Raw genomic sequence first — 25,068 nt, forward strand, 5'->3', positions numbered from 1 at the left:
AAAACTAGAAAGAATATCCACAACTATAGAGGGAAAAATACAATAACTATAACAATAACTTAGAAATTGTTTGCCAGCCTTAGACAACTAGAGTTACTAAAATACAACAAATATGGTCATTTAAAAAAAACCACGCACTGTATTACATTCCTGGCCTTAGTCATAATGTTATGAGAGGCAAATGGATGCTCTAGTGACATTCACTGTCAGTAACCCATTTTACCTCGTGTACAATCAACCAGTTCATGCAGCATTTCAGTTCAGAAGACAAACTATGGTAAATCATTTGTTCTTTGTACACTTAGCAAAATGCAGAGTATCAACCCATCTCAAGGGATCGTCTTTATGCTACCTGTTTTTTTTTCCCATACCCCCCATTAGATTTCTGGTTTCCTTGCTCTAGACAGAAGATGGATTTCTTTATTTTTCCCTTTTTGTAGATGACTGGCTCAGATAATCAAAGTCAAAAAACCAGGGGCGATGATACTACTGAGCCATCAGAACAAGCCTGGTTGTAAATTTAAACACCACTTTTATTCATTAATCTCCAACCGCTAAAGACAAACTAAAAGCAAAATTAACATGATTGCAATGGAAGCACTCTTGTACCCTGGGGCTATTTCGGGGCCTGCTGAGAGAGAGTGAGCTGATCAAAGAAAGAGGCTGCATCAAGGCTGGTGCAATAAGCGTGGCTCCACTGTGTTAATGGTTAGCTTCTTCTTCCTAAACTGTTTTGAGAGCTTGCCAGCACCACAATTAATCTGGGCTTCAATTTGGAGGGAAACGGCGCAATGGCCTGTCCAGTTTAATGACAGTATTTCACTCTGGAGATTTAATGCAAGCAATCAAAGCCACAGTGTAATTGGTGGGCACCCTGGAGTTGTAATAATGGAGGGGGGCAGACAGTGGATGTTATTACAGGAAGATATGCCTTCCCTTTACGTTCTAGGCATATGCAGATACAAAAAAGAATAGCTGTACAATTTGGATCAGCTTCCCTGACCTAAAAGTTGAGGATTTGAGGAGCTGGGGTCCATTACATCTACAGATATTTTGGTATCAGGAGTTCATTTGTGCCTCAACATTAGCATTTGGAATAAGGAACTGGCATATGCAGTTGTGGCAGCCGAAGACAGCTCTAGGTTATATGTGATCACCACAAATCCCTGAATTATAACTATACTTCCTATCAGGAACACCTGCAGGAAGGGGTCAAGAAAGTCAAGATGGCAGCCATACCCACACAATCAAAGCCCTGTTCCTGTTTTATGTGAGTTGTGCATTTGTAAGGCACAGGGGTGTTTTTGGTTAAACACCCCTTCAAGGCAGTGTGGGACTTTCACCTGGTCATCATGACTACCATTTTGTTAGCCTTGAGAGGTGGTCCATACAAGAAACACAGCCAGGATTATAAACACTACCTTTATAATGAGTTACAGTACTGTAACAGAATCTTTCAAATTTGAAAACACATCTGCCTCTTCACCTTAATAGTCAAAGAAACTAGACTGAGTCTCTTCCAGACATTTGCCATGCCCCCATTCTGGCGGGCTCAGTTACCACTTTCCTGACCATTGTCTAATGTGGGACTCTTCCATCTGTCTCCCAAAGTCATTCCCACATACCACTATTTATATTATATACATCGTACATATATAGATCCCCACCATTTACCTGTGTGTACCAACATTTCCTACAAAGAACACGCCAAATGTATGGATCCATGCCCTCAAATGCTGTACTTTTGCGCATATGTATGGGAAGGGATGCTAAAGACAAGAATTTATTATTTTATAATACTTTGCTCAGTTAAAGATGATGACATGGTTGTTTGTACCAAGAACATGAATAAAATATGAAGTTATTACAAGTTGTTGGGTGTTTTTTTTTAAAGGGAGAGAACCCATTTCAAATCCTCAATGAAGCTAACTATAAAAGATGAAGGCTCCCTCAAACTGATTCTGCCAGAGATACAAAAGTCAAAATACAGCAATTAGAACAGTGTATTGCTTGGATGATATTCTATTTGTTTATGCTGAAAGGAACAATTAAACTCCTGCCACCCTTTTCAGTCTGTTGGCATGAATATAACAAAATATAATCAAGACAAAAATAAAGTAAAACAAAAGGTACTTTTTGCAATATACAGCAAAGCAGTTTTGGATTATATCAAAAGGTCACAGGATAAAGCAGAGGTCTCCAAACTTGGCAACTTTAAGACATGTGGACTTCAACTCCCAGAATTCTCCAGCCAGCTATGTTTGGGGACCCCTGGGATATAGATAGAAAAACATCTTAAATAAAAGATTTATATGCTGAACACAGGGCAATTCCAAAGCAAGAATGCAGTGGTGCCTGTGTGCCTTACCCTAACATTCTCAGCTGACCAGAGTGCAGGTTAACTGCTTCCGGTTGGCTTCACTGGCTCCACTTCCTTCTCCTCCCTCCCCCAAACCCCGCAGTTTCCCTTGCTGCAAACACAACGTGCTAAACAACCAGAATGAATTGGGAAAGCTCTTGCAACAGCCAGTGCTTTCCCAACCACCTTCCCAAGTTTCCAATATGGTTGTGAGCATCCTTCATACTAATTCTGGGCAGGGACAACACTGAGTTTGCTAGAAGTAATTTTATTCTTAAGTACACACTGTTGGCAGGTGTCCCAGGTGAACACATCTGGCTCCCCCAAACCATCTGACTGCCTCCCATCATTCACCACCACATGGATTATGTGGGATCTCCTTATGAGCCTCCACAAATCACAGGTGACCAGAGAGGGACATCTCTCTGGCAGTGTGCCACAAATCGCCATCCCAAAATGTGCCTCAATACCAAAATGGCCAATTTGGAATTGGCACAAAAAACAACAATAAACGTATTTATTTTCCATATTGTTAAGCTGTTCCAGTTGACTGGGAGGCAAACAACACAACTGATATACACAATGAAAACCATAATATAAGGTCCAAACAACTGAGAGTGAAATAGGGAAGAGGCCAAATGCCAGCTGGTTTTAAGCTGGTTTTAAGTTAAGCACTTTGAACTTGCTTAAATACAAGGGGATATCCTTACTATGGAGTTTCAAGGAATAGAGACCAACCTAATGCCTATCACCTGCCCCCCACCCCATAAGCCTGGCAGAGTGTGGGGATCAACTTTTAGGTCTTCATCCTGGCCAGACAGATTCTATCCTGGTAGGGAATTTCCTGATATAATAACTGGATGAAGCCACCCTAAGATGATAACTCATACTTTGAATTGGGTCCAGAAGCCAACCAGCAGCCCATGCAGGAAGAGTGGGATGGATGAAATTTGGCTCTGACAAGAGTTGTCCTGTCAGCTGCTGCCATTTGAACCAGCTGTACCTTCTCAGTCATCCTCAAAGGCTTCTCCATGCAGAGCACATTCAAGTAATGTAAGTGTGTGATGATCAGGGCATGAGTTGCCATCACTTCATGGTCAAAGCAGAATCACAATGGGCACAGCAGCTGAAGCTGAGCAACACTGCCCCCACCCCAAAGCCATGGCTTTCCTTATAGAGGAATTTCTCATCAATTGAGAAGGAGCCATGAGCAAAACCTTGTGGAAGGAATGCTATCTGAACAAGGACAACCAATATTCAGCCTTGGCAGTGCTTAGCTGGAGCTTATATCATCCTAGCCAGATACAGGCATCAATCCTGGGCTTCCAATGCTCCAGCTCGGGCAGTACAACGGCGAGCATGGATACCATCTAGAGTTTACACTTTCGTCTTCTTCCTCGAAGTTTCTGTAAATTGTGTTGGGCCCAACGCTCCACTAACATGAGAGATGTTGTAATCCGAGACCACTGGAGGGCACTAGAACGGGGGAAAAAAGACTGGTTTGTCTAAACGACGAGATTCGGGTTGAGGGACGAGGGTTGTTAGTTTTCCGAAGCATTATCTCCCAAAATCTTCGCCATAGATTCACAGAATCCGCAAGCAGTGGAAAAGAGCAGAGAGACAACGGAAGTCCGCTAGTGGACCGCTTTTATACCAGACCTCTCCAGAAGAGGGTGCTGTTGCTACTGTATGTGGCGAGTGCTCCTCCCTCCCTATATAGGCGACCGAGGGAGCAGGTAGTGGTTGAACGCAGGTGTTGTGCGCGCGTTGGAGGCGGTCAATGCGTGCAGAGCTCATGCTGGCGGTGGGCATGAAGGAGACGTGCGGGTAAGGGGGGTGGACGGGCAGCCTGGGAGTGGGGCGCCGGGCTCTTCTTCGCTTGAGGAAAGCGGGGTGGACGCATGTGACCCGCTGCGGTCGCTGCTGCTGACGTTTTCTCCCCTTCTCACGCTCAGCTCAGAATTTCCATTGGCTTTATGGAAACCTCTAACTTGTTAGAACAGTTTGGATAAATGCGACCGCTAGAAGCAAAACCGTAAAAAGGCATGTTTCGAGGGGGAATAAAAACGTCAAAGTGTGTGCTCCCAAAGGTATTGCGCGGCAGCCCCGTCATCCCCAATGCGCGTGGAAATTTGGGAAGGTGGGAGTACTTTGAGTGGCTTTAAGTATCAGTTGGTTAGGACTCATACACACGCGCAAAAAAAGGCACCGAAGAGAGGAGAGGGGGAAGAAAATATATCTTGAATTTCGGTGTTTCGGTGTTGTTTTTTGAGATCCCTGGGGTTTACCCTCTCCTCCCTAGTACTTTGTGTATGAAAAGCAAGCATCCACACTTACACCCTCAAGCTAATTCTTATGTCTCTGGCCCTGTAGGTGTTAAATTCATTAAAAATATGAAGTATATTGAGTAAAAATTTCAAGATACTGAAAACTAGGGCTTTTATTTTAATGGAGAGAAATAGGTTGCCCAAATTCTGTCTGAAATGCTGCTTTTTACAAATGTATCTAGGAAGTCTCAGATATATCTATCCTTTCCTGCTGCTCCCAAATGCCTCACAGTTAGCTTGTATCACTGCTTTTCTCTGCCGTTGATGAGCATACTTACTCTACACCTGCAGAGAATGAGGTAGTATAGGCCCTAAAGTGGTAGATTGAATCATTTCTGCCAAGTTATGCCATTTTTGAAAGACCATTCTTTAGAGGTCCTTAATATAAGGCAGATGAATGCATTCTCCCTGTTCTTGTTTGTTCTACATCTAATTTGTGGTGTGTAGTAAGGCCACCTGTATAGAGATCATGGCCCTATTTGATATAGAGCAGCTGTTGCCAACCGGTGGGCCACGAGAACATTTTGGTTGGCCGCAGAGAAATCTCACCCCCAGAGCACCCCCCCAAACCAATTAATCCAGGCTGCGCAGAAACACAAGACATGGCCCGTGGGAACCCTCCTCGCCCACTCCTTACCCGGCAAACTTGCCTCCTAAATTGCTTTTTTTCCCCTTTTTCTGACCACCAGCTGTTCTGCTGTGCCAGGAGATTTAGATTAGCTAGGAAGCAGGAAATGGTTGGATTTCTTGCTTTCTAGCTAGTCTTTAGATCTTCGGCTCTGCTTTTAAGCACAGCCAACCTTCCTTAGGACTGAAGGTTCTATTCAGTGCTGACTCATACAAGCAAATTTTATGTGAAAGACTGAGCTAGCAGATTGAAAATAGATAGATCATTGAATAATTCTGTGAGCAACTCTGCCTGCTTGCCTGTTTTGCCTGATTTTGGGTAAAAGTTGCTCTTTTTAAATAAAAAATTCAATATTTATATAAATTTTTATAATATTTACATGCCCAGCCAGTCACATGACCACCAAGCCACACCCACAAATTAGGCCATGCCCACAGAACCAGAAGTTAGTAGTTCCCTGGAATTTAAAATTATGAGTTTGGTGGTCCGTGAGGTCCAAAAGGTTGACGACCCCTGATATAGAGCAGTATGGTCCCATCCTATTCTCAAATCATTATTGTCCACTTATGTCCTCTGAGGCAGTTTGCTTGCTTCTTTGGGAGCAAGGTAACCCTGGTCAAACATGAGATTTCCTGAAGGACAGTGTTAAGAACAAAAGGCAAAGACAGCTAAGGAGATAGCTCCCTGTTTTACTCTAGGATGTGTGTTTTACCTGCTAAATTAGCAACTAAAAATAAGATGGTATCTGTCAGAGGACCTAACACTCCTGCGTGGCCAAAGTCTGTGAATGTATTAACTATTACCCTTTTGTAGTTAAGTAATGTGCTATAGATTTGGGAGAGGAACATCCATATCTGTTGAAGGATGAAACAATTATTTTGGGCATAATCCACTCCTTTTGCCACCTTGCTGTTTACTGTGCAATCTCAGATGCTTACTTGAAAATTAGTCCCATTGAATTAGGTTGGGTTCAGATTGCTCAGCTCTGTGGTTCCCTTGTAACCTATGATCTCACCTGTAGACCTTTTTGATTCTGGTTTTATAATCGGTTTTCCACCCTAGTTGGTCTCTTCATGAGTTAATCCTAGAGGGGCTGGTTTTAAGCTATCCTGGCATACAATATAAATGACTTTGCCACCATGTAGTGCCCCTTAATTTTGTTTAAAATATATTTAACAGTGATCAGGATAGTTAATAGTGGACAATATCAAGGGAGGAAACGTCATACAATCTTGCTTTCCTCCTATTTCTCTCAGTCATTAATATTTTTTGTTGTATTCTGACTTAAGTCCCCCTCAGGAACCCAAGCCTCAATCAGAGAATGTGTCTACATGTAGGACAGTCTGAAGACCCTCCAGATGTATAGAATGCAGCTAATATAATTTCTCAGGAGGTGTGGCCATTGTTGAGAATTACGTGGGATTGATCAGCTGGAGGATATCAGGAAGGTTAATATGGGCACAGTGCTAAACCAGGAAATTATTCATAAACAAGGGGAAAACGTTGACACTGGAAGAGAGATTATAGATTTCCTTTCCAAAATTATGCATAGATAAAGGGTGAGTTCCTGAGTCAATAATTACTTTGCCTTCCATAATAATCCAGATAGATCATAGGCCATTTTTGGTCATTTTTTGGAAAGGAAGGATGGGACTTCTTTTGAAAGTGCCTTCTGGTATATCTTGTTGCTGCCCAAATCTTTGTTGTGTTCAGTTTCACTGCTGAAGAAGAGATTACTTGGCTGTAGAGCATTTGCTTTCCACTTGGAGAGACTGGGACTCTGTTCCCTATTATTAGTCAAAAGGGATTAGGGATCAGATAATGGGACAGATTTGTCTGCCTGAAACCTATTACAGCAATCAATAGTATTGAGTTAGATAAACAATTCCTCTTCCCTATATGTAAGCATTTCTGCTCTTTGATTATTTGAGATTAACAATGAGTAAAACGTGGAGTAGACTATTGGTTGATCAGTGTGATTTATAGCAAAAATTTCAGAGTGTTGTTTGACAGAAACAACAGAAGAACAGCTGGAAGAAGGAAATTGTGCTGCTGAAATTAAAGTATCTAAAAAGAAAACAAGAAATTCCTGATGGTTTGAAGGATTCTGTTCTGGCAAATTCTTGGTTTGGGAAATGAATTGAGTGTGTCTTTCACATTGCAGGATTGTAGTGAGGAAGAAAAAAGTTCTGTGAGTGTGAAATCTGCTCATTGCTGCTTCTTAAAGGCTGTTTAATTTTCAAAGCCAATGTCTCAAATATTTTAAGAACTCACCACCACCACCCGCCAAGAGCCCTTAGAAAATTCTGCTTACCATATTTCATCATAATTCCATTCACTCTAAGGCTAAGCGCTTGGCTCGTGAAGAACCATATGGATCCCAGTACATTCAAAAGTTGCCCACTCCTATTCTAATCACATAGGAATATGATTTAGGATGTTTAAATAAAAGGCAACTAACTAGAATTTTTAAATTGAGATTATCAGTAGTTAATGATGTTGGAAAGTAATGCTAATGTTCCCTCTATAAGTATTACTCTCTCATAGGAGAAAGTTACATACGAATATGTGAAAATTATGTTTTTGCCTTATTCAGTGCAATAGAAAGAAGTTGGTTAGGGGAGTGAGGGGCTGCTTTAGAAATTCCTGTACTTACAGTGATCAGTTTCATACAGTAATGTGGCAAATTGTGGGAGGGACAACTACCTATTTAGCACTTCAGTCATCCTTAGATGTATTTTCTATATATAATTGTATTAAATTATTTGATTCTAAATCAAACATCAAAATATTTTAAAAACTAATTGAAATATATTAGTTTAATTTTATATTGATAACACAATGAAAAAATCTTGGGTGGGATCCTTATTAGTGAAGGCAATGCAAACCTTGCAAATCATTTTATATTTGTAAAAGGCATGCAAAAGTGAACTTACAAATCAGCCAAGACAGACTGATTGGATCTTTAAATGTGTATCCACGCACTGAAGTCTGTAATACTTAGAAAACTGTTAAGAAGAGACACATTTCTGAAATTTCAGCTAACAGCAAAGTGATGCTGCTTTCCCTATAAAAATGTATCCTTTTTTTTTTTTTTTGCCTTAAGATGCAAGCTATCTTGAATTGATATTAGTAGAAGCCTTGGTTTTTAATATTATGGAAATGTGCCTTTGCTTGAACTGTTGAATTTCACTTCAGATATGAGGTTATTTCCTATAATAGCTTCTTTTTCTGCAAATTCTGGACTTTAAATCAGATAAATTACTTAATATGCAATGGAGATGTGAAGAAAGGAATTGGTTGTGGTGAAGAAAAATAAACTCCTTAGTCTTGATTTATGTAAATTTTCTGCACAGAACTTATTTGGAGAACCAGCTGGAAAGGCGCTACGGAATTACTTCTCCCATTAGTTTGGCGCCACCAAAGGAAATAGATTATATGTATTCACAGAAATTGATTGAAGCCCTGAAGCCTTTTGGTGTATTTGAAGAGGAAGAAGAACTTGATCGCAGGTAAAAGGAAGTGTATGTAGTACTGCTGATCTTAAATGAACATTTTCTAATTACCAAAATCATAATAGTGAGGTTTCTCTTGGTGGAATTACAAAAGGATAAACCCCTTGGCACCAATTTTTAAATGTTTTATTTTTATTAAATATTTCCTTACTGCAGGTTAGCTGTTCTAGACAAACTAAATAACTTGGTTAAAGACTGGATTGCAGAAGTTGCTAAAAATAAGGTAAGATGCCTGTCAAAGCTTGACTCCTCCAGACTATTTACCTTGTTTTAAGCTACTATAGAATTCTGTTGAGAGTAATAGAGATTTAGCAGTTTTTTAAGAGACGCTTGCTGTCAAGCTACAGGTACCCTGCCATATATGAGAAGACTAACTGTTCCCTCCATGGAGCTCTTCATCTCCCACTTTCCTTTCCTTTCCTTCCTGCCAGCTCTATTTTGGAGGCAATTGGGATAATCTTTGAAGCCACAAGACTTTGCAGCAAATGATACTTGATTGCTTTGGAAAGCTCATGACTTATCATTGTTGTTAAATCATTGATAGAGTCAAACTCTAACAAAAGCTCTTTGCAAAATTTCCTTTCCAAGGTGAAGGCAGGCAAAGGCTGAAGACAAGATGTCACCTTATTTGAGTTTTTTTTTACTTAGACGAGTGTTTGCTCAAAGATTGGGGGATAAGCTACAATTGACTTGGCACACAGAATGCATGAAATCATAAATTATGGCATGAATATTTCAGTGGCTGAAATTAAAAAACATGATAAAACTGGGCAAACTGCAGTACATTATAGCTCAGCATAATGCCAGAACATACCAGTCTATTGAATAATTTCCGTAAATGCACTCAGAGTAGTTCGTAGAAGCTGATAAAATGGATTACAGTTGAATAGATATGCTATAAGTAGGAAAAAGAAGGGGGGAAAAAGAGTAAAAAAATTAAAAACTAGTTGCATGAGAAACTTCTGGAAAGAGCTAACAGTTTTAACTAAGACCATTGTCATTTTACCACTGGCTGTAAAATATGTTGGTGATAATGACAATAATTGAAATACTTCTGGAATAGGAGGATTGATGAGAATGTTAACTGTTACAGCAGTGTTTCCACTATGTTCAGTTGTTTATTTCCGTGTGCACATTAAATATAATTGTGTACATTATTGGAATCACTGATTTTTTTCAAAGTAAAACTATTTCCTACTTTACTGTAGAACTTGCCAACTTTAATCTCATCCAGAGCTGGTGGCAAAATATTCACATTTGGCTCCTATCGGCTTGGAGTCCACACCAAAGGTAAGATCTACCAGATACATTGGACTATAATTATTTACATAATTTGCAGCTGGCATGGATAGACTATCAGATTGTGAAAGGCTGTTATAAACAGTCATGAACTGTGAACATGTTCATCTTTATCAATTAATTGCTATGACTGTTTTCTGGTAGGTGCTGATATAGACGCGCTCTGTGTAGCTCCTAGACACATAGAAAGATCAGACTTTTTCCAGACATTTTTTGAAAAATTAAAGCTCCAAGATGGCATCAGAAATCTGAGAGTAAGTCACTTTGTCTTTCTTTAACCATCTCAGGTGGGCATGTCATTCACTTGATGGTTGGGCAGCACTGTGTAAAAATTGTTTATTAACAAGCCCTGAAAGATTCAGAAAGGCTTTGTATTGAAGGGATACAAACTGTGTAAACATGTTTTATTTTCTATCAGTTGGAGTTTAGATTCATTCATGTTTATGTTCCAAATTAATGTTTGTTGACTTTCTCCCCTGCTAACTGGAAAATTCTGGGAGTTTGAAGTCCATATATCTTAAAGTTGTACATTTAAAAAAATGCCGTTCTAAATGTCTCTCCACCTCCTTAGGACAAGCCATTTATAATAGATGGAATAAGAAGATCTAGGAGCTGTTCTGGGTCTTGGAGGGACATGTAAGAAGTACTCTCCCAAAAATAAAGGCAGACACTCAATTTAAAATAAGTAGTTGGCATGCTTATTTCCTATTTATTCATTTTCTTTCTATTCCATCAATAATTACAACTTTGAATTATGGGGTGAACCCAGGAGATTTGCTGCAATATGAAAGCTTTAATTCTCATCCTTTCTTGCTTCCTTAGCTTTGGGAAGTTCCCAAGTACAGAAGCACTGATGTATGAATAAGAGAAGGCAAAAATATTGCTCTAGCTAAGCAATTTTATAGAAAGGTTGCCTGTATTTGCCAGTTAAGTTTTTCTGAAGATGAATTTGTCAGGGTATTTTTTTAAAGATCCAGGGATTCAGGCCATTCAAAAGTCATTAATAATATGGGTAGTTAATTCAAAAGAGGGACTGGGGTGACATGATAACAGTTTTCCAATATCTAAGGGACTGCCACAAAGAAGAAAGCTATTTCTATTCCCCAAATCCCCTGAAAGCAAGACAAGAAACAATGGATGGAAACTAATCAAGGAGAGAGCCAACCTAGAACTAAAGGGAAATTTCCTGACAGTTGGAGAACAATTCATCAGTGGAATGACTTGCCTCCAGAAATTTGGGTGCTCCAACATTGGAGGTTTTTAAGAAGAGATTGTCTGAAATGGTATTGGGTTTCCTGTTTGAGCAGGGGATTGGACTAGAAGACTTCCAAGGTCCCGTCTAACTCTTATTCTGTTAATTGTTAGAAGGCACTTTCTTACATCTTGCTGGGATATAGAATCTAGGATTATTATAATCTTTTATAATCTGAACCCTGACACGTGGGGTGCTGGCACAACTTCAATTTTGTTTTGGTAAAAAACAAACTAGCTGTTTTAAAAGTATATGATAGATTCTGCTTTTTATTGAGGTATTCAAAGGTCATGTCTTTGGGGAGGCTGAGATTTCTGAACTTTCTGTTTTTCTTTTGGAAAAGTTATACCCATGATTGTGTTTTGCATATCTGCATTCCGGAAGCAGTGAAATAATTCAAACCTTTTTCAAGTAAATGTTTTTCACTCCTTCCTACAGGCAGTAGAAGACGCATATGTACCAGTAATCAAGTTTGAATTTGATGGTATTGAGGTAAATATAGCTTTTATCCTTTTATGTACTATATAGACAGCTTCTGCTTGAAATTTGAATTTGATGATACTGGTTGTCCTTTTTTAGTGGAGAACTTGTTCTTAAAGTCATATTTGGATAAGAGGACATAAAGCTATATAGATTCTCTCCAAATGTGAATGAAGAGATGTAAGCTTAGATCAGGAATGGCTTGGCACTTAGGTAACAGAATTTTGGCAGATCCCACTGGAAGCAAATTTGGACTAGGTTTCCATTGGTCTTCACAGTGACATGATTGTTAGCATAAAAGAAAATTCAGCTGACATATCTCTTTCCTGGTCAGTAATCAAAAAGAAAAGCATTGGGAAATAAACAATACTAATAATACGATAATAAAGTTGCAAGCAAATAAAAAATAGTTCTCCTTGGAAATTGGAAATAAGGCATTTCTGTGTCAACATAAAGAAGTAAAGTGATTTGCATTTATTAAATGATACTTGGTACCCTAACATATATGTAAATTGAAGATATATACAAGATCATATGTTATGTCATATGTTAGCAGACTGAGAAGCAAACTTTTAAACACTAGGTTATGCCTTACTAATGGAAATATGAAATAGAGAAGAAATTTATTAATTTACACAGCCTTGTAAATTAGCTGATATATCTTGAGGGTATGGGGAATATAGAAGTCCTGCAAAACTGAAGTCTGACTGTACTAAGTGTAACTGAGCATGCAGCAGTTTGCCACGGTGGCTGACATTATGCAGCCTTTTTTTACAGTTCCAGAAGAAGAGCATATGAATTGCAAGAGTGATGTAGTACAATATTACACAGGCTATGTGTATGGAATTTTGTGAGATATTTCTTCTACCTTCTGTGCCGGATACATAGATCAAACCAGAATGCGTGCTACTTGGTAGCTCATTGTTAGAGTTACTGCTACCATTTTCATTTCTTACATTTTAGATTGATCTCGTCTTCGCAAGACTACCTCTGCCAAGCATTTCAGATAGCCTGGACCTTAGGGATGATGCACATTTGAGAAGCCTTGATATCAGATGCATTCGGAGTTTAAATGGTAATTTCAAAGCTTTCCCTAGTCTTCATGCAGTTTTATAATTTGGCTTGAGGATTCAGGCTAGGAATAATTGTCTTCTCAAAACCTGTGAAACAGTGGCTGGATAGTGAATGTTAAAAATGTGTGCTTTTGAGTGTTTCACGTGATAATGGATGGAATGGAGCAATCCATTAATTTCCATCCATAAGCAATGGATGGAAATTAATCAAGGAGTGAACCAATCTAGAAAATTTAGAAATTTCCTGATAGTTAGAACAATTAATCTGTTGTATAACTTGCCTCTAGAAGTTGTGGGTGCTCTAACCGTGGAGGTTTTTAAGAAGAGATTGGACAGCCATATGTCTGAAATGGTATCGGCTGCTTGACTTCTGAAATTCAGTTTGCTTAAATATGATGGAACTCTCATACACAAGTGTAAATAGCATGTAACACTTTTCAATATTCAAAGAGAAATGCTCCAGTTATTGCAAAAAATCATTTTGCAACAAAAGTTCTTCCAATACTTAAGGCTCTGTCACAGAGAAGAGTGGGTTGACCTATTTTCCAAAGCACCTGAGAGCAGGACAAGAAGCAATGAGTGGAAAACATTAAAGAGAGCTCCAACCTAGAATTAAGGAGAAATCTCCTGCAGTGAGAACAATTAATCAGTGGAATAGCTTGCCTCCAGAAGCTGCTCCATCACTGGAGGTTTTCAAGAAGACATTTGTCCAGAATGATATAGGACAGTGATCCCCAACCTTTTTACGCTGCGGCCCGGTACCGGCATCAGCTGGGCGCCCGCGGCCCGTGCCGGCATCAGCTGGGCGCCGCCATCTTTTTGATGAAAAAGTGCTTCGGTGAGCTTTCTACCCGGAAAAGCTCACCGGAAGCACTTTTTCATCAAAAAGATGGCGGCGCCCAGCAAGCCAGCGGCCCGGTAGGACTTGTTCCGCGGACGGTACCGGTCCGCGGACCGGTGGTTGGGGACCCCTGATATAGGATATCCTGCTTGAGCAGGAGGTTGAAGTAGAAGACCTCCAAGGTCCCTTCCAACCCTATTATTCTATATTCTAAAATCCTGTTGGGTAAGTCAGGAGGATCATGGTATTATTAATGACATGATATGACCAGATTAACATAAAGGCAAATTCTACCAAATTCCTCACCGATATTGGAAAAACATAAAACTTCTACCACCACCTCACCACTATTGGAAAAATAGGCATTGGTTTTTAACATTGCTGTCCCAATCCTGCACTGGGGTTCATTGCTCAGTGGACCCACACACCCAGTGGACCCACTGAATAACCCAGATGGAAATTGTAAAGAATGTTTATTCTGCTGAAGAAAATGACATAGGATCATCTCTCTCAAAGCCTATGTAACCCCCCCAATGTCTTCTCTGTGAGCTTTAACATTTACCATAAGTTACAGCATGCTCACATCACAAGGTCACAAGATATTTTTCCATGTGCCTTTAAAGTAAGTCCTGTATTTTTAAGATTTCAGCATTGCACATATGCATAATACAATACTCAACAAAGTTGCATAGGTTAATTAATGCTACCTGTTCCATACCATGCCTTTTCCTGCAAACTTCCCTTTCCAGAATCCATATTTATCCATAATATTTGCAAATCTGTCCTGTTGGCCTTAATATACTTGGGGTTACTTTTTAGCAAGCTAAGTATGTTTAGGCTTTTATTGAGCTTTTATCAAACCTTTGTTGGAAATTTGGGGTTTTCTCTTCCAATATCAATCCTGTTCTTAAACAATTGGGCCATCTGCTGATAGAAATATGACATACAAGACTTTTAATAATTAATATATGCGGTGCCTATGTATTTAATATGTTTAAGTGTCAAAGAGCTAGGTTCTTCAGAAATACATCCATGAAAATCTGGAGAGTTTATATCCATCTTCCCAATTGGAAAGAAAAAACAAGCATTTAAGCTACAGTATTCATATTGAGAGCCAGATTGGTATTGTGACTAAGGCATCAAGCTAGAAATCAGGACACACTGAGTTCTAGTTCTGCCTTAGGCGCAAAGCCCAGCTCGGTGATCTTGGGCCATCACCCTTTCTCAATCCTAGAAAGCAAGCAATAGCAAAAATATATTGATGTTGCATGATTGTTATAGCAACTAGATTTAAAGAACTAGCATTGAGAATAATACTTGGATATGGAAAAATATGGTAAAATGCGCTGAATCATCTTTTATTTAAAAAATGTCTTTTATATGTGGGATAACATTTAATATTACTGTTTCAGACCAGTGTTCACCATTTTTTTCCCCAGGATGACTTAAGCAAAACAAAGACCTCATGTACCAACATTTTTCCAACCTGGAATGTTTCAGATATGTTAAATTACATTCCAGTTACTGAACATGGCTGGGAATTCTTGTCAATGCGATGTACTGAATCTGGATAGCAGGGAGCTGAAGAATGCTGCTGTAGACCATTGTTTGCCATTATTGGTGCTTTGCCTGTTTAACTTGAAACTTTAATGTTTGTCGGCAGGTTGCAGAGTCACTGATGAAATACTTCATTTGGTACCAAACAAGGAGAACTTCAGGCTGACACTCAGAGCAATTAAACTGTGGGCTAAGCGTAAGTACTTAATGCATCAAATTTTGCATTATCAGCTGCAGGGTTTAATAGTCCTTGAAACGATTCTTTAGGATAAGCTAAGTGAATTTGCCATATATGAATGTTTTCTGCAAATCTTCATAATGGTAGTTGGATACCATAATGGTAATTTAGTGGGTCCTGAAACAAATTTACATGTGTCTAATGTTTGCAAAGCAGTGGCTGGGTATGTGTTTGTCATTCCTGTTGAATGCTCAAAACCTACTTTAAGCTACATCAAGTAGTTAAGCATTGGTATTTGAGCTGGACATCTACCCAGATTGTAAAAGTGACAGAACAATTAATCAGTGGAACAACTTGCCTTCAGAAGTTCTGGGTGTTCAATCACTGGAGGTTTTTTAAAAGAGACTGGACAACTACTTATTTGAAATGGTATAGGGTCTAGAAGATTAGAAGACTTCCAAGCTCCCTTTCAGCTATTTTATTCTGTTACAAAAATTCAGTCCTATGAAAGAACAAGAACAGAAACATTGCAGTTGCCCTTCTACTAACTACATCACCTCAAAGCCTCTCCTGGGCCTGGCAAGTAGCACTGAGGTTCCTATGAGAATCAAGAAGTAGTATAACCAAGAAAATCTGATGAGCTGTTCCTCATTGGAAATTAGACTTGTACTCACTTTGTTATAAAAATTGTGTATAAATTATATCATGTACTCTGCTGTAATTCTTAATTCATAGTGCTGAAAGTTCAATCCAAATATTGAAGAAGTCACAGTGCCTTTCTCATTCTTATCGGTTATGAATTACATATAATAGTAGACATGACTAGTCTGGAGTTATCCTTAGCTATAGGAAAAAAGTTATTTGCTTCTGGACACTGAAAGGCATTAATATTTTCCAGCAAGAGTAAAGTAGTTCATTCTTTTTAAGAGAAACTTTAAACATAATGTCAGCTCAATCAAGGGATTAGAACACATGACCCCTTAAACCAATATCTGTGTTTCTTTGCACGTAAGAGGAGGCTCCCTTTGGTTTATGCACTCCCCCTCCTCCTCTGAGCATCTGGAAAGGGGTCCAGGTACAGATCCAAGACAACTTCTCTCTCTCCAGAATATGTGTACTGGACTGTTCTATGTGTTGTTCGTGTTCTGTGTGTTGTTTGATTCCTGATTGTGTGTAGCTTTTAGTTGTTAATTATTAAGTCTGTTAAGTCATTGATTGTTGCTTCCTTGTGCTGCTGCACCCTTGGTTCCTAAGTACCTGATAGGCTGGCGGTAAATCAGTGTTGTTAGGGATACACCCTAGCAGAATGTGCACGGCAGTCAGGCAGGCAGGCAAATATGTGAGATAAACGTTTTTTGTAGCTTACACTCAGTAAAACAGATACACTGTGCTAGTTAAATAGTTTATTCCAGTAAGAGTTTTAGCATAGTCAAACAGTCCATATATCATTCACTAGTTCAGTCCATTCGGGGATTATTCAGTTGCAAAGTCCAGTGTCGAAAAAGAGGTCAGTAAACTTACAAATATCAGTCCAGTAATATATCTTCTCGCAGTAGAGATATAAAGCAGTCAAACCTCCTTTCTTCCTTCGACGTTCCAAAAACTCAGCAGCAGGGAACACGCAGTTAGCAAACCATCAATCTAGCATAGTCAGCAAGCAAGCAAACCAGCAGGTTCTATTGCTCCCTCTTATGGTGGTTGCACCCAAAATTACATGCTTTGCAGTTTAAAGTGACACACACTTAAACTTACTATCATAGTTTATATATATTATTTTACCCAAACTACGTTAGGTAACCTTGTTATTCCTAACAAGTGTTTCTATTGATGGACAAGGGCCCTATTTTTCATTCTAATTTTAGGAATTTGAAATATTCACTTGTGCATTGCGAGATGACAGTGGCATTTGTCAACCACCCAGAACTTTTATAGCATATGGTTCTAGTCAGACTTCAGACTGCTGCTATGATGCTGCTAGAGCTGAAGTCTAGGGACCTAAATGATGGAGAGAGGGGGATAAATTGATGAAAAGGTGCTGAGACTGACAATAATCACTGTGACATCTTTCCTATTATTAAAAACATTTTATTGCCAAGCTTGGCTGGATATACCTGCTAGTTCTTTTATATTTTTTCAATGTCTTGAATAAGGCACTTATTACCGTATTTATCGGCGTATAACACGCACTTTTTCCCCCTGAAAATAGGGGGCAAATGATGTATGCGTGTTATACGCCGATATAATGTTAAGAAGCCTTCGGTGAATGCTGCTGGGATCGGGGATCAAGGACACAAATGAAAGAAGGGGAGGGAGGAAGCAACCGAAGCCTGTCCTTCTCTCTGGGTCAGCTCTCTCAGTCGCTCTCTCGCTCCTCCACCAGCACAGGAAGAAACTGCTTCAAAGAAGCGGGGGCTTTCCTGTCGCCACAGCTTCCTGAAGCGCCCGTTTCTCCCCACCCCACCCCGTCCGCCCGCCCGCCCGCCCGCAGTGCTCCGTTCTGCCTGCCTGCCTGCCTTCGTTAATGGTTGAATCGGAACAGCTTCGGCTGAGTAAAAGAGGCGAATAGTTATTATTCTCAGCCAAGCTGCTCCCAAACAACCAGAAACTAAGGCAAGCAGGCGCAGGCAGGCAGGCAGAATGGGACACTGTGGATTTGAAGCGCGCGGGGTGGGAGTGGGGTGAAATTTCCTCTTAAAATGAAGATGCGTGTTATACGCCTGTGCGTGTTATACGATAAATACGGTACTAAGCAAAAAATGTTCATTATCAGGTTAATCCTGCATTTGACAACTGAATAAAGAATATTTTGTAAGGGCATTGAACAAAGTATTGTAAGGTGCATGTATAATTTGGGTATGTAACCCAACTATTAGCTTGAATTGCAACCCAGCGCATCATCCCTGATTATCAAGCTGGTGAGCTGTGGACAGTGAGAGTATGGGCTGAATCTATTTTCCTAGGCTGGTTTGTCCAAATTGCAGCTGCTCACCTGCTATCCTTAAAGGGAAGCGAGGCAAATCAGCAGCACAGAGATGTCTATTTAGGGTTGCAGGAAACAGGAGAGGTGCCTTTTAAATTCAACTATTTCCATGCTTGCCTGGTTTATAACATACAAATGGCCACAAGGTGGAATACTTTCAAAAGGAAAGCAATTGCTAGAATCAAAGTCCCAATAAGAAATATGTAGAAAATTGCTGCTGGGGAGCTCAAAACTAAGTGTTAGTTAAAGCTGTCTTTGGGCTGTTGTGCAAGCTTCTATTTCAGAATTTTTGTTTCAGTGTTTTGGCTTTGCTGAGTGTTGTGCCATGTTAGATACAAGGGATCTGCCATCAGATTTCATAGTCTTGAGATAATTAAAGGGGGTTGAGAGTTCAGCCTCTTAAGGGAGGTGAAGTGGTTCTGTCTTAATTTTGGAAGTATTGCTGGCAGTCATGTTTTTGCACTTCTTTGCATTGTGCTCGTGTTCTAAATTTCTTTCCTATACCTAAAATGCTGCTTATTTCACTGAGTGTAAACTATTCAGTGGTGATAAAAGTAGTGGAAAATACAATCATCTATTTTTCCATCTCTTTTAACCTACCTGGTTTAGAAAAGAAAATGAACTAATTTAAATCAGACTCTGAAGCAGGCTGAATTATCACGGTCTAGTTTTCTTTTGTCCTGATGTTTTACCAGAATCTGTGGCAGGACAAAAGAATACTAGAGCACACATTCAGCCCAAAAGCTCATCACTGCTTCATTGATGCCAGCCATGATAGCCTATACCAGTATAATGAATGAGACTGTTTGAAATACTGAGTCACATCTGGGTGCCAAATATCTATTTTTAGGGCGTGGAATTTATTCCAACATGCTGGGATTCCTTGGTGGTGTTTCTTGGGCCATGCTGGTGGCAAGGATCTGTCAGCTATACCCAAATGCTTTGGCAGCAACCCTTGTTCACAGATTCTTCTTAATTTTTTCAAAGTGGTAAGATTTATTTATTTAGTAAATGAATAGACAACCCAGCCCACTATCCAAAGCAACTTTTGATTAATGTATTGGGCCTCTACTGTGTAAGCAATGCAGGTTATATTATAGACTAACAAAACATTACACTAAGCTATGATTGGCAAGTCAAGTAGCTTGAAATCATGTCTCTTCCTGATAAGTATTCATCCTAGAAAGTTTAAAGTTTGTTGTGGAAAGGAATTTGCCTTCTGCTATCCAAATTGGTTTTCTGAAAACATTTATCTGGCATAGAATTTCTTCAGAGGAATTCAATTCGTAATTGGTTTACATCAGGGCTATCAAACTCAATCTCATTGTGGGTCACATTAGGATTTTGTTTGCCCTTGGAGAGTTGGGGTAGGTGTGGCCTGTTCATCACAGCTGACTGGGTGGGTGTGGCTGGGTCAGCATGGGCCAGCCCCTCGCCGTCTCCGTAGATGACCCCGCAGGACAACTCTGGGCCTATTGTGGGCCGGATCCAGCCTGTGGCCCATGTGTTTGACACATCTGGTTTACATGCTTAGAATGGTCGATTGTCTCAGGAAGGCAACCATTACTAATAAAGCAACATGCTCCTTAAAGCATACAGAAAGAATATAGCTTTTAACTACCACTCCAGTTAACTTTCTCCTAGTTCAAATAGAACAATGTTGCTCAGTATGCCAAAGTCCTACCAGGAGTTGCCTGAAATAGAATTCTTAGAATGACACAAGAGGAAAATACTTAAAAGTTGCAGTGTGATAGCTGCAATTAGTTTAAATTAAATTTAAATAGAAGAGAAATTAAATTATTTTGTCATCTTTTTTGGAGTACAGTACTGGTATTATAGGCCATTGTGGGCCTCAGCCTCATAGTGTGCATTCCTTTGATAATTAAAAAATCGTTCATTAGTGGAATTGCTAAAATAATTTATATTTGGCTGTTTTAACTCTTACGTCTCCATAGGTGACCTTGGGCTTATTCACTTTTTGAAAATAATCTTACCCTCCCTTTGGTATTAGTTCTCACAAGAATTGTTTTGGGGATTACAGAATCTTGCAGGATCCAATCTGGGTCAGTCTCCAGAACCAGAAGTTTAGTTCACTACAGAATCTGGTTATATGCCAGAAAGTTAATCTCCCTTGCATTTGTTATTTGTTTCCTAGCATTGGTATAAAATAATGCCTTCCCAGCCTGGTAACCTCTAGAGCAGCTGTACAACTTGACAACTTTAAGACTTTGTCAAGTTCAGCTCCCAGAATTCTTCAGCCAGCCATGCTGGAGAAACCTTGTTCTAGACATTACTGACATGCATCCACTTCTGACTAGCATAGCAGTGTTGCTGGAAAGTTATGGTTGTTGTAATCCTGAAAGGTGGCATATTGGGGAAGGCAGGCATATCTTATGTTTCTACTGTTTGTAGTGTAGAGTTTCTATGTGTAGTTCACGTTTTGTCAGATTGCCTGTACATATTAGCATTGTGTGCAAATTAATATAATGGGCAGAGCAAATTCTGAGGCCATATACAGTTTATCTGTTGGGAAAGAATGAAAGAAATTTAACTCTCCAGAATTACCACTTATCTATCTTGCTTGCAGGGAATGGCCCAATCCTGTCTTGCTGAAACAACCTGAAGAGAGCAATCTCAACTTGCCTGTCTGGGACCCCAGGGTTTGTAAACCACACCACTTTGAGATGAGAACAGTAACAGTTCTTGATGGAGGGCTTTTCAGTATCCATTCCTTTTCTAAAAGATTATCTGTTATTGTGAGGGTCTTTTGAGTTATTTGGAGCAACATGGGAGTAGAGGAAATGTTCACAGAAAATAATGTTTGGAATGTTTGGAACAAAATCCATTCCTAAACTGAATGTCCCTGTCTCATTTCAAGACAAAATGCATGCAGGGCATTGTGACATTGTGTAATATGCTTTGTAATCAATTTTGTGGTTATGTCACGTTCTTGCTTCATACTCTGAGCTATTTTTTAAAATTGCTTTAGACTTATTGGGCTGCTTTGCAATTATCTATTCTGAGTAGGGAAAAGATATTTCCTGATAAGTGAAGGTGTTTCTTCTGCATTTTCTATTGAATGCTAAACTTTAGTTAGCAGCAATAAAGTACTGCTGGACATGCATAAAATAGGTTGCCTGGATTATCTTTGGTATAATGACAATAGTTACAATAGTTAAGTCAGATTGATGTTATATTTCTCTGTTTCAAATCGAGGCTAAGACTTCCATTTATATTGGCTTTTCTAAAGGCCAGCTGGTGAGTTGGTGGTTGGTGAGATTTTTGGTTCATATTTTGAAGCTTAGTTCTTCATGGAATCACCCATTTATCTATGACAGGTAAATCCAGCTGACAGGTATCATCTAATGCCCATTATCACTCCAGCTTATCCACAGCAGAACTCCACATATAATGTGTCCACATCAACCCGAGCAATCATGGTAGAAGAATTCAAATATGGTAAGTCACATCTCCATTGCCTCTATATTTTGCATAGCAGAGTAAGAACAGTTATTTGCTGGATTATCTGTTTGAAGAGTTTTGCATTTTCCTCTTCTGAGTGGATACAAAAAAGTGCTCTGGATCATTTTTGTTCACTGGCAATCTAATAGGAATGCATTTTCATTGAATAATATTGTTATTTTCGCAAAGATGGATGTCTACGGATAAGTTTCATTTATTTTTCTATTTATTATAATACCACTTCAGTGGAAATGAATCTATGCAACTTACAAAAGCAACCAATGATAAATAGCCATAGAAAAATAGATATAACTATCTTATGAATGAAGCTATTGCTGTATTAGTATCTGGTTGTTGCAGAAATTTCTTAAAAGGATAAGGGAGACTTTGTCCAAACATTCTTTGCCCTGTTTCACCTCAGCAAAATTTAGGGAAAAAGGGCATTCTTTGGGACAGAGGAGCAATTTCTCCTTCAATGTTTCAGGGTTGGAGGGATTGATTAGTGGCGATAGGAAGATTGACTTTATTCTCCCTTTCCCCCCAGGTGTACCTTTACTGATGCAAGTAAACAACATTCATGTCATTGTTGCTGATTTTGCTTGGTCCTATTCCTGTCCTTATTCTACATCGTTTTATTCTATTGTTTTAAGGGAAAACAATAGCCTTCTTAAAAGTAACAGAACAATTTATCATGGGACAGGAGAGAATGGGGTGAAAAATATTCATAGAGAAGTCTCTCTTTTAGACATCTCTTGTTTCAAGGATTGTAGAAATGTGGCACTGGGAGTCTTTTCTTTTTTAAATAAAGTTTTATTGAGTTTTAACAAAACAAATAAAACATCTTATTTGAGTATAGCATGGTTCTGGGTTATCACATTTCCATACAGACACAATTTCATATGCATATTCATCTTATATATTCAACTTCATATCTTATTACTCTTTTTCCAACTTCTCACTATTTCTCCCTTTACTTCTCTTAATTTTCTTTTATGATTATCCATTTTCTTCTTATTTAATTGTATTTCTTTTACCTAAATTTTGATATCTTTTTATTCATTATACTTATACTTTTGTCTGTCTTGTTTACAATTTCATTATGTTCTCTTCGAACATACTTAAAAAGCAAAATTCCCTCTATGATTGCCAATCGGAGTGCAACACCTTTAAGTCTTATTGTTATTATCATATGAAATCTCATTAAACATTAAATTTGTGCATTCTAAAATTATAACATTCAAATTTCTAATATCTATTTTATATCATGTAAATCTCATCATTCAGACTCTGCTTGGTACTTCCCCTTGAAAATGTAAAAAGAAAAATTCTAAAAACATAGCAAAAACAATGTGTGTGTGTATACACACACACACACACACACACACACACATTAGTAAACAAAATAGTTATTCAAATTCATTCTAGTACTGGTATGAACCTTGTAAATCTTTCACGTTTCTTTTCAATATTTATCAATCTTTGAGAACAGTTGAAATGTTTCCCTCCCTTCTTCATTATTACTTAACTGTTAAGTATACCATTGGCACTGGGAGTCTTGATTTTGATGTGTGGATGGGCATTGGGAAGAATTAACTATTATTCCCCCTTCTCTCTTTATATATTCATCTCTTATTTCTGATAACATCCATTTATCACTAGTGACTATCCAAGGTGAGATACAAAGTGTTCCCATGTACTGTAGCTTAGGGATAGGATGCCAGCCCTAAAAATAGAGATTGAGATGGAAATGTGGCACTATTTATAATTGACCCCAACAGGAAGAATATTAGAATGGGCACAACCAGAAAAAAACAATGGGATACTTGAGGTTAAGGAAAGTTCTTGATGAGATTTGTTATGACTTAGAACTCCTATTATTCTTAGTCTCAATGACCTTTGTGGAACCGACACTTCTGAATTTATAACTGTTTATTGTAAAGTACTTACTACAGGTGTGTTATATTTAAACAGGTCTCATGGTTACAGATGAAATTTTTCAAGGAAAGTCGGATTGGCCAAAGCTGCTTGAGCCACCCAACTTTTTTCAAAAGTATAAGTATGTAAGATCACCAAGGGTTTCAGAAATCACATTTCAGCAACTAAATATTCTGTATTTTAGCTAGCAATGCATCCTAAGCATCTTATGGGTAAAAGCATATGCTAAAATAACAACAATGGAAATATGGCATACTAATATTATATAATTATAATTATATTGGCTGAAACAAGAATTGGTTAATTGCTCCGTATACTGTATTTCCTGTAGTAGGAATCATGAATTTGTATTAGCCATTAATCTCTATGTCAATCAAGTATGTTTTGTTCCAGTTTCCATTTTTGATAAACTGTCTTGCTTAAAACAAGCTCTTCTACCACTCTTGAATGATGCCAAAGCCTCCTTAGCCTTACACATGAGGGAGAATTAATGTGGGAGAAGCACATCAATACACTTCAAGGTTAGGGATGATTTTAGAAGAGACAATGTTATAAATAAAGTTAATAAGAATTGAAGATTGAGTAGGCAAAGCTAAAAGTTTCCCTTGCACATACGTGCTAGCCGTTTCTGGCTCTCGGGAGGGGGCAGTGCTTACAAAGCCGAAGAGCCAGCACTGTCCGAAGACGTCTCCGTGGTCATGTGGCCGTCATGACTAACCACCGAAGGTGCACAAAACGCTGTTTCTACTTGCCTTTTTACATGCTTTCAAGCTGCTAGGTTGGCAGTTGGAAGATTGAGTAGCACAGTTTTAAATAGTTTAACAGTAGTTTTAATAGTTTAGTTTTAATATTAAAACTATTAAATATATCCAATTGTAGTTCTCTATTTTTCCAGGCACTATATTGTATTGACTGCTGTTTCTTCCACTGAAGAACATCATTTGGAATGGTAAGCCTATTTTTTAAATGCTGATAATAATCCTAATTTTAAAATCAAATGCATTTCAGAAAGGAATGGTGGGGATGTCTTTCCCTCATTGTCTTCATTAGGAACAATAAGATGTATTTCCCAAATCAACTGAACACATTACATTCAAGTATCCAAATTAATAATATGGTGATATTATTTTCAGTGCATGAGCAGAAAAATCAACAGTCTCATCTATTTTGTATAAATTGTTT

At 38.7% G+C, this 25,068-nt stretch overlaps 1 protein-coding gene across 1 annotated transcript in view; it reads left to right on the forward strand.

Annotated features, from left to right (window-relative positions):
• The first annotated feature begins 4,075 nt into the window (after window positions 1-4,075).
• Window positions 4,076-25,068, forward strand: part of PAPOLG (poly(A) polymerase gamma) — a 36,726-nt gene continuing 15,733 nt past the window's right edge. The window contains exons 1-13 of the mRNA XM_087961272.1: window positions 4,076-4,186; window positions 8,671-8,826; window positions 8,986-9,052; window positions 10,038-10,119; window positions 10,273-10,382; window positions 11,819-11,872; window positions 12,824-12,935; window positions 15,438-15,527; window positions 19,340-19,478; window positions 21,077-21,149; window positions 21,828-21,948; window positions 23,923-24,007; window positions 24,782-24,835. Coding sequence (XP_087817398.1) covers window positions 4,140-4,186; window positions 8,671-8,826; window positions 8,986-9,052; window positions 10,038-10,119; window positions 10,273-10,382; window positions 11,819-11,872; window positions 12,824-12,935; window positions 15,438-15,527; window positions 19,340-19,478; window positions 21,077-21,149; window positions 21,828-21,948; window positions 23,923-24,007; window positions 24,782-24,835 — 1,190 coding nt within the window. The 5' untranslated portion in view covers window positions 4,076-4,139. The remainder of the gene's footprint in view (window positions 4,187-8,670; window positions 8,827-8,985; window positions 9,053-10,037; window positions 10,120-10,272; window positions 10,383-11,818; window positions 11,873-12,823; window positions 12,936-15,437; window positions 15,528-19,339; window positions 19,479-21,076; window positions 21,150-21,827; window positions 21,949-23,922; window positions 24,008-24,781; window positions 24,836-25,068) is intronic.

This window comes from Notechis scutatus, chromosome 1, assembly GCF_049901735.1.
Source record: "Notechis scutatus isolate UNSWTSFEM ecotype Mainland chromosome 1, rNotScu1.2, whole genome shotgun sequence".
Lineage (NCBI taxonomy): Eukaryota > Metazoa > Chordata > Lepidosauria > Squamata > Elapidae > Notechis > Notechis scutatus.